General features: G+C 51.0%; 1 protein-coding gene across 1 annotated transcript in view; it reads left to right on the forward strand.

The window, feature by feature from the left end:
- Positions 1-796: 796 nt before the first annotated feature.
- Positions 797-10,570, forward strand: part of LOC125034922 — a 15,491-nt gene continuing 5,717 nt past the window's right edge. Inside the window, exons 1-3 of the mRNA XM_047626968.1 lie at positions 797-844; positions 1,482-1,571; positions 1,656-1,788. Coding sequence (XP_047482924.1) covers positions 797-844; positions 1,482-1,571; positions 1,656-1,788 — 271 coding nt within the window. The remainder of the gene's footprint in view (positions 845-1,481; positions 1,572-1,655; positions 1,789-10,570) is intronic.

A 10,570-nucleotide genomic window follows, 5' to 3' on the forward strand; every position in this document is an offset into this window, starting at 1 on the left:
TCCACTAACCAATCCTCGTATGTCCCTCTCCCCCTTCATTCTTCCTTCCCCCACACGCCCCTTCCCCCTTCCCATCCCGTCTAGAGACCCTGTTCTCGTGATCATCTCGCCCCGCTTACGAGAGTAAAACACATATGCTTTCAGTATTACAGTAATTCGACTGTCCTCCGACGACTTAAATAGGTCTACAGCCGTGACGATGACGAAGCGACCTTAGAATATGCCAATCCGACCCATATTGCTCGCAAACATTTTCCATGCTGTTATATTTGGTGGCAGTCGCTCTTATTATCGATATTCAAATGTCTTCGTTTCATGAATACTCAGCGATTCCATCTTAACTCTTCTCACATAGAATATAAGGATCTCTTGTCTTTTCATCACGAAACCAACACATGACCATATGTATCTACACTTGTATTTATTCATTTTCTTAAATTTATCTTTTCCAGTAAGTAATGTTTCAAAGCGTAGTAATTAATATAGTGATTTCGAGACAGACCGCTTGCTGTCGCGGGTATGGTAAGATGGCCTATTCCTTCTTGAGTGCTTCTGCCACGCCTACCCTCTATACACCAACTAACAAATTCCTGCAGTAAGTAATAAAGTGTATAATCTGAGACAACTTGCACTTCAACCTCCAAGAAAGCAAACCAGTGCCTTCCACGCGGGAAAACATGATCGCCACATCGATATAATAGTGTCAGTCCATTTACACCTCACCCCCCCTACACCCGTTCCCCTTTCTTCCCACCCACCCTCCACCCCTTCCCCGGAAGGTGGGTGGGTGCGTCATATGAACACAACTTTGGGTGGAATGATGTTGGCAATGGTGGAGCTCCGGGTAAGGTTGGTACTTCTGACAACTCCGACACGCACTTGCCCTATCTCTCTCTCTCTCGCTATCCGCCCAATACAGTGCTGGAGTTGCTCAGGCAGAGGAGCGACCGGCGGTTCATGATAGACGTTTACATTTCTTGCATACAAATATAAGCGAAAGACATAAGTAAAATACAACAGCAAAAACAGAACCAGAGTAAGTATTTTGAAATCGTTTTCGTGTTTTTTAATGTGAGGTTCTTTACCTCGAGGGGGATAGGGAAGAGGAAAGGATTGATATGTGTTGACCTGTCCTTATGATGTGCTTCTTGGAAGAAGGGGAAGTGCGTGATGTTAGCTCAGAATAATGTGCTGGTTTGGAAAATACGGTGAACTTCATACGGTGCGAGTGCAGAAATCCTGACACTTGTATCGTTCGCCTCCAGGAACTCGTGTAAACTTGTTTTCTTTACTGTTCATTTTACTCAGAACGCATTCTGTTGTTACTACTGCTTTATTATTATTATTTATTTTTTTACTTTTAACACAAACCAGATGTTCAAAAACATTAGACGTGCATCGCTACAGCTAAGGGCGTCTTCCACCAGTACAGTTTATTGAGCCAAAACGTTTTCATATCAGCATATTTTTCTTACGTCTAGCATGTACGCATGGGGAGTGTTTCAACAAGCTTTTCGTGGTGCAGGCAGCTAGAAATTTTCGAAATCTATATTAGAAATAGCGATATGCAAGTACGTGTTCCGATGTGATGCGGAAATGCAATTTAGTGAACCAAAACGTTTTCGTTGCTTTTCTTGTGTCTGATACGTATTTAGACTACCTTTTCGTTGAGCTGGCAGCTAGGAATTTTCCAGATTTATACGAGAAATGGCGATGTGCAAGTGTGTGTTTCGTATTCGACGGGATGTGATGCGGAAATAAGTGTGGAAGCTACAGGTTTTCCTGCTGGTGAGCTCCGTGTGCTTGTGTGCGTTCGTGTGTACGCATGTGTTCGGTGTGCGTGTTGCATGTGCATATCTGAATTTGCCCTTGTTATCCTGAGTATAAGCGTTAATGCGGGCTTTTAAGTGCCGGTGCGTGTGCATGTACATCTTCAGTGACGCACTAACAGACGGAAGTTTGCATGTACCTGGAAGTAAAACCGTACTTCGAGGAAGTGCATTCGTACGTGCGTTGTGTGCGCATCTACGTACGTGCACACGTGAGAGGTGTCAGGCATATGCGTCAACTTTCTATCACCCCACAGCCCTTTCCCTCCATGCCAGCGCGCACATTAGATCATAATTCCACATAGTGTTTCTCGCCATGCAGACTGTAGTCCTCCTGCATGGCGGCACCATCATGCGGGTTGCGCGCGCGCGCGCGCGTGTGTGTGTGTGTGTGTGTGTGTGTGTGGTGTGTGTGTGTGTGTGTGTGTGTGGGGGTGTTGTGAGAGAGAGAGAGAGAGAGCAGAAGAAGAGAGAGAGAGAGCAGAGAGGAGAGAGAGAGAGGGTGGGGAAGTTGCGTCATTTTTTTTTCATTGACGTGCGTACGTGAAAGTTCGAAAAAAAAAAAAAAAAAAAAAAAAACGAAAATAGAAAGGGTGTTTGTTTCTTTTCTTTGTAGAGATATAAATATGGACAATTATTTCGTTTTGCAGTTTGTAAATTTATGTTGAAGTCACTTTAACTGTGGTGGAAAAACAGGAATGACATGTAAAATTCTTTGCATGTAAATCAAGGATTATCAATCAGCTTGTATTCTCTCTCTCGTCTATCTCTCTCTTTCTCTCTCTCAATCTCTCGTCCATCTCTATCACTCCACCTCGTTCTCTCTCTCCCTCTCTCCTCTCTCTCTCAATCTCCTCTCTCTATCAATCCACCTCCCCCAGGCCCCTTTCACTTCTCCCAGCCTCCACGATCTCACCATCAATCATCTCTCGCAATCACCCGCCTAAACTCGCGCTCTCTCACTCTCCCGTCCCTCTCCAACTCATCTCCTCTGCAACTCATCAGCTCTTCATATCACTCATCCTCAGTCTCCTCACCTCGGTCACACTCCGCACATCACTCCCACCTCATAACTCCAACCCCTCCCGTAACATACGCCACCGCACGTCACCTCATCACTAACACAAACTTCCACTCTCCTCACCCGTCTTCTCCCACTCCCCAACCTCCAGCCTCCGCACCCGACTTAACTCCATCATCCAACTCTCCACATCCCCCATACCGTCACAGCCACTCGTCACATCACACTCACGTCCTCCCCTCTTCCTCTCCTGCCCTCCAAGACAATCACTTTCGCTCTCTCCTCCTCACCTGAATCACTCCTCCATCTCATCACACCTCCATCCCGGCTCTCTCCAACTCTCATCCATCTCTCTTTCATCCAAACTCATCCTCACCACTCCTCCTTACCTCCATTTCCTACCCTCTCCGTCCTCTCCCAATTCAAACTCCCAACACCCTCAAGCACAGCAAATATCAACTCATCCCCAGCAGTCTGATCCCTCTCATCTCCCACCCCCACATCGATCATCCCGTCTTCTCATCATCCTCAATCTCTCAAACTCATATCTTGTCCGCCATCACAGAAGTCTAATCTCATTCTCCTCTCCTTAAGCGTCGCTCCCATCCTCTCCTCAGCTCATTTCGATTCTCTCATCCCTCAAAACCCCGCTCTCTCGACCACCAACTCATTCGATCACATCTCACCCTCCATATCTCAGCCAATCTCACCTCCGTCTCCCTCCCATCGGCCTCTCCTTCTCCATCCCATCGTCTCTATCTCTCTCCTCCATCCCCTCCTCTCTGATTCCCCCCTCATTCCGTCGTCCGGTCTCAATCCAATCTCCCACTCGACCTCTCATCTCCTCTCCCTCTACCTCACTCATTGCAATCTCAACATCCGCATACCTCATCCTCCCCTAAGCCTCATCTCCTCTTCTCCCTCACCATCCCGTCATTCATAATCCCTCTCTCTCATCCTACTCCTCTCCCATCATTCTCTCCTCTCCTCAGATCAAACTCTCACCCTCCGCTCTCACTACTCGTCATCTCCACCATCTCTCTCTCACCTCTCTCCCTCTCTCTACCCTCACGTCTCCTTCGCACCTCTCTCCCTCCCTCTCTCTTCACGTCCCTCTCTCTCACATAGTCCCTCTCTCTCTCACTCTCTCTCCGCTCTCACATCTAAATCTCGCTCCCACCTCAGCCTCCCTCAGCAGTTCTACCCGCCTCCAACATCATAGTCCATCTCCCCAATCTCATCTCTCCGCTCCTCCTCACTCGCTCCAACCCTCCCTCCACTCTCCAAGTCATTCATCATTACTCATCCTTCTTCCAAGTCAGACATCCTCAGTTCTCTAATCTGCTATGTCCAACTTTAATCAGTCCATCTCGCCTCCATCAACCGATCTCTCTAACTTCTCCACTCTCACCTCTCCATCCTGCCCATCAAACCTCTCGACCTCGCTCTTCCCACCCCGTCTCTCATCTCGGAATCCTCTACACTCTCTCGACCGGCTCGTCCACTCACTACTACCAATCTAATACTCTCAAAATCTTCATCCACATCTCCTCCCAGTCGACATCCCCTCCATCGCCTCAAATCTCAACAAATCCACTCAAAACATCTCAGACATCTCTTCTCCATCCGATCCCACCTCAGTCGCCTCTCTCTCTCAATCCACCTTCCTCATTCCAGCCACCCCTCATCCTTCTCCCAAGTCGCTTCCTCGAGCGCTCTATCTCTCATCCCAAGTTCTTTCACTCTCCCTCGTTCACCGAATCTCTCTCCATCTCCACAGCCCACTCTCCACGTCACTTCTCACCTCTTCCTCTCACCATCCGCCTCCACTCCCTACCAATTCCTCTTCCGCTCTCCCTCATCTCCCACGGGAAATTCGCAACAATCTCCATCATATCTCTCATCTTTCTCTCACAAAACCCATATCTGCATCATCATCCTCGCTCACATCTCTTTCCTTCATCCACTCCTCACCTTCCATCCATCTCTCTCAACATTCCTTCATCAACTCATCCCCTCCTCTCTCTTTCCTCTCCGCCTTTTCACAGTCTCATCACCACCTCTCACACGCGCAGCCTCACCTCCACTCGACCCATGAGCCCATTCTCCCAACTAGCCCGTCTTCAAGCAACTCTCTATCTCACCGAGTACTCCTCCCGTCATCGTCAGTTCCGACGCACATCTCATCTCATCGACTCCACCCATCTGCCCGTCCTTCATCGATCGTTCACCACCTCGACAGAGTCTCTCAACAAATCTCTACTCCGAGTTCCCCCCTCATCCATATCGAACATCAACGACTCGTCCCCACATCTCCTCCTCATCTCATTAATCCTCCTCGTCATCATCCAAAATCCTCTCAGTCACCTCGCGCTTGCCCTTCCTCAGGATCTCTTCCCCTATCTCCAACTCTCCCTCACTCGTCACCAGTCCTTTCCTATCACTACCGCCACATCTCCCACCATAACTCCAAATCTCTCAAATCGACTCTCCAATTCCACCCCTCTTCTCAAATCTCATCTCTCAAAACCGTCCACTCCACAGCAAAAACAATCGTCCGATCTCCTTCCACCTCCAAGGCCTCCTCTCTCTCGCACACACGTCTCACCGCAGATTAATCTATTCACTCTCTCCTCTACATCATCAGGTCTATCCACGCACAGAAAACGGGGCCTCGATCAAGCTCCCAAATTCTCCCTACCAAATCCAGAACTCCAGACCCGAATCCCTCTCTCCCAGTCTCAACACTTACCTCATAGCCCGAGCATCGAATCTACAATTCATCCTCAACAAAAACGTCCCCCTTCGACTCGTTCCCAAATCTCATTGCCCACATATCTCACTCTCAGACGGTCATCATCCTCCGACTCCTCGCCGAGACTAACGACCATCATCAACCGAATCCCTCCCAACCACAGTCTGTTTCATCCCACAAAAAAGCTAGTCGGTCTCATCCTCGCCTCAAGCTCGTCTTTCACCCTTCTCTCTCTCTCCACCTCGGCAATCAATAGGTACTCCGAGACGCGCCCCCACCATCCGGCAAATCTCCCTCATCTCCCCCGCAGAAGGCAGTCTCCGCTCACCCTCCCAAGCACATACTCATCTCGTCTCCCACTCTCTCTCCTTCCTCTCCTCGAAACTCATTACTCACCTCCCTTCACATTACTAACGACTCTCACACCTCTTCTCCTCCCCAGCTCTACTAATCTCCCGATCTCCACAGATTCATTCAACCTTCGTCCCGCTCTCTTCGATCCGCCCGTCTCGTCCTCCTAAACAACAATTCTCTCCCTCCCTCTCTCATATCACAATCCAAATTCCGTCACCAGTTTCTCCCTCCTCCACTCACTCCTCGACCAAATATCAAAAGTCCTTCACCAATTTCATCCACTCACCTCCTCGTCACCAACTCTCTCGAATCTCATCACCCCACACTCTCCCACCAGTCCCTTCACATCACATCAGTCCTCCCACTCTCCTCGCCTCCATCGTCATCCATCTCACACGACTAACTACACACTTCTCCTACCTCCCCTACACCTCCTGGTCTCAAACTCAAACTCTCCTCTCTCTCTCTCATCCTCAACATCTTCGACAACCACTCACTCAACTACCACTCCAAAACATTCCCCCCTCAATCTGTTATTCTTTCATCGCCCCTCCGAATTCTCCTCCTCCATCTCTCTCTTCCCATCGACCTATCAGAAGACTTCTCCTTTCTCAACCCCAACTTCAACACGCAATCGTCCATCTCCTCGATCAATCCACTCTCAACCCGAGAGTCCCCGCCCTACCTCATTCTTCAACGCAGCATCCGCCTCTCGTCTCGACTCGTCCTAAGCTCTCGTCAAACTCAAGTCCACATATCGACTCGAATCTCCCCTCTCTCAACCTCGCCAGACAAAAGCTCTTCACTCCAAACTCGCCACACATCGTACCTCTCTCACCAAACCCTCCCGTCTACTCCTCGGAATCTACGATCCTCCTCCGCACCTTCAACCACAACTTCCTCAAGATACTCCCCCCAATTGCCGCACCTCCCCGCTCACGACATCTCTTCGGCCAAATCTCTTCCAGTCTCTCTGCGAACTCCCGTCTCTAGTCTCCTCCTCTCGGCCGTATTCAGCCCCTACCCTCATCACCTCCCCCCTCCAACTCTGAATCTCGAGACCTCCCTCATGCTCAACAAGACCCACTCTCGGGCTCCTGGGCAATTCGCACCAACCATCCAGTGTCAAAAGTCTCTCTCTCCCACAACGCCTCGCCCAGCACGAAACTCTCACTCCCATTCTCCTCCTCGTAGTTATCACCCACCACTCTCCCACCAGCACATACTCGCACTCATCACGTAAGAAATCCAATCCGGCTCCAAAAAGTCAATCGACTCTCTCCTCCTCATAAAGGAAAAACTATCTCTCCTCAGATCCCTCTCTCACCTCCACGTCACCCCTCCCCAACCACGTCCTTCATCTCTCACCCCCCGTCAAACTCCTCTCTCACCTCACTCAAAAATCTGTCGGTCCTCCTCGACTTCCGCTTCCACACTCTTCCACCCATCTCGGGGAGCTCTCTACCCGATCTGCATCCCAATTCCCAACTCAGTCCTCAACCCAGGTGCACATCCAGAAAACTCAAAACTCTCTTCATCAAACATCCGCATCGTCGTCACACTCCCGGAACACTGTTCCGCGGAAAGTCACCAGTCCCGCCCCCGAATCAAATCCATACTCCCACCCACCTATCTCTCCCCTTCCCTCTACTCCCACTCGCCAGATCGGAACAGAATAACCTCGATGAGCCCCTCACGTTCACTCTCGTCATAATATCACGATCCCGCTGAGTTCCTAGAAAACTCATTCTCCATCCTGACTCTCCTCACTCTCTTCTAGTCTCTTCCTCCTTCCTTCCCTCTCCTCTCCCATCACTCTATCCACTCTCCCTCCACAACTCGTACTCCTCCCAACCTCGTTCCAGTTCTCACGGCAATCTCTCTCTCATCAATCCAGCCATCCGCGATCTGATCCCTCATCCCTCCGTAATCAACCCTCGTCGACTAACACATCATCACTCCTCATCTCGAACACCTCGCCATCCCTCCCCATCCACCGGCCGATCAACCGCTATCGGTCCTGCGAATCAGCTCATCCATATCTCCATTCTCCTCTCCCACCAACTATCTACCTCCACACCCGCCTCCCTCCCACCTCAACCCCTCTACCCTCTCTCCAACACAAACCCTTCACTCAATGTCACTAACTCCTCATCTCATCCCTAATCATCCTCCCACCACTCTGCGTCACAACCCCGGTCAACGCCCTCCTCCAAAGACATCGGTCTTCACCCATCCCGAGCCTCTCTCACGACTCCACCTCGCAGGTCTCTCTCATCTCTCAATCTCTACACCTCTCATCTCATCCCCGCTCTTCTCTCACTCTTCTCTCTCCTCTCTCTCTCTCTCTCCCTCTCCATACTCGACAAAAATCCCAATCACCGACAGATCTGAGCATACGAACTTAAAAATCTGGAGTATACAAAATAAAAACCCTCTGAAACAACCCAAGTCACCGTCTCTCTCTCTCACCTCGCACAACTCACGCAGTTCTCCCATCTCCCGTCATCATCACACATCCGCTCGACCAACTCATCATCGCCTCCCTCTCTCGTCCTCTCTCCCATCACACTAAGAAACCTTCACATCGCAGACAAAACTCAGTCTAGACAGATCATTCCGAAAGGTCACAAACCCATCTCTTCCTCCCCACTCCCCATCCCCATCTCCTTCGTCCCCATCCACTCTTAATACTACACCTCTCTCCTTCATCTCCCTCCCACTCCCTCCAGCCTCCACCCTCCCCTCTCCTCCCCTCCACCTCCCCTCCCCTCCCCTCCATTCTCTCTCTTCTTTCCCTCACCAGTTTCACCCTATCCCGTCCCATCCCCCCTCCTCCCCTGCTTCCCTCGTTCGCTCTCTCTTCTCTCTCTCACGAGCTCTCTCTCTCCTCCTCTCTAAACTCCCTCCACCCCTACCCCATCCTCTCATCCTCTCTCCTCGGTCCACCACCTCGCCCTCCCTCCCCTCTCGTCTCTCTCCCCTCCCTCTCTCCGTCCAATTTCTCTCCCCTCCCTCTCCATCTCCAATTTCCTCACCCACCCCCGCGCCCCCTCAATCCTTCTCGTCGTCTCTCCGTTCAAAATATCTCTCTTCCAGTCGTCGTCATCTCAAAATCTCATTCTCATCATCATCATCTCTTCGTCTCTCTCCAGGGCCTCCCTCTCTCTCATCTTCCCTCTCTCATCATTCGTCTCTCATCATCACCTCTCTCGACTCTCTCTCATTCCTCTTCTCTCCCCTCCCTCTCTCCCCTTCAAGATAAGGTTCCTCATCTCATCCAATTGCACTCCCCTCACCTCTCCTCTCCAGTTTTCTCTCATTCTCGGTATCTATCTCTCTCTCTCTCAGTCCTCTCCTCTCTCTCTCACTTTCTATCTCTCCATCATCTCCTCTTTCTCCCACCCTCCCTCTCCCCCTCCTCTCTCCCCTCCCTCTCTCTCCAATATTCTCGTCCCCTCCCTCACAATTCTCGATTTCTCTCGATACCAATGTCTCGTCATTCTCCACTCCGTCTTTCCTCTCGGTCTCCCCCCCCCCCTCCACCTCTCTCTCCATCTCAAAGTCAATCGGCGCCTCCTCCTCTCCGCCTCATCTCCAGACATCGTCAACAGATCTCCTCCACGATCGCATCACTCCTCCTCTCCCCAACATAACGGATCGTCCCACCTTTCTCTCAATCTTCTCTCATCTCTCTCAATCTCTTCCAGTCTACGAAACAAGTCTCTCATCGTCTCTTTGTTCTTTCTCGTCGTCGTCTCTCACTCGTCCTCCCTGCCCTCCCTACCCTCCCATCCCTCCCATCTCTCGCTTCACCCTCCCTCCCTCCCTTCCTCCACTCTCCCTCATTGCCTCTCTTCCCTCCGTCTCCCTCCTCCCCATTCCGTCTCTCTCCTCCTCCTCTCCGCCCCCCTCTTCCGATCTTCCCCCCCTCTTTCTCATCTCTCCTCCTCTTCTGGGCTCTCTCTCTCTCAAATCCCATGGAACAGTCTCTCGTTCTCCTCCAACTCCCTCTCATACTCTCCGTAAATTATCAACTCTCTCATCAGTCATTCTCTTCTCGCTCCGTCCAAGTCAAAACTAAACGCTCCGGTCCATCAATCCTCTCCCCATCGATTTCATCCTCCCTTCCTCTCGTCTCTCCTCTCTCGCCTCCCTCTCTCTTTACGATTCTCTCGTTTCTCTCTCTCTCCCTCATCTCTCCCTCCTCGTCTCTTGTCCGACCTGCTCTTCATCCTCTCTCTTCAAAATCATCACATCTCGAAAACTCTCAATCCAAGTCTATCTCACTCCTCTCTCTCTCAACGCATCTCCCTCTTCACTACTCTGGGCACATCAAAACTCCCTCCCCATACCCTCCCTCCCCCCTACATTCCCTCCCTCACCTTCTTCCCGTCCCCTCTCCTCTCGTTCCCCCTGCCTTCTAACCTCTCTCCCTCCATCCCTCCATCACCTCACTCCTCCCCCTCTCCCCCTCTTTCTCTATCTCTCTCTCACTTCTCTCTCTCCCTCCCCCCTCCCACCCCCCTCCCTCCTCTTCCCTCACCACTCCCTCTTCCTCCTTCCCTCCATTTCTCTCCTCCCTCCCCCCTGCCCCCCGATCCTCCACCC

Source organism: Penaeus chinensis, chromosome 19 (assembly GCF_019202785.1).
Source record: "Penaeus chinensis breed Huanghai No. 1 chromosome 19, ASM1920278v2, whole genome shotgun sequence".
Taxonomy (NCBI): Eukaryota; Metazoa; Arthropoda; class Malacostraca; order Decapoda; family Penaeidae; genus Penaeus; species Penaeus chinensis.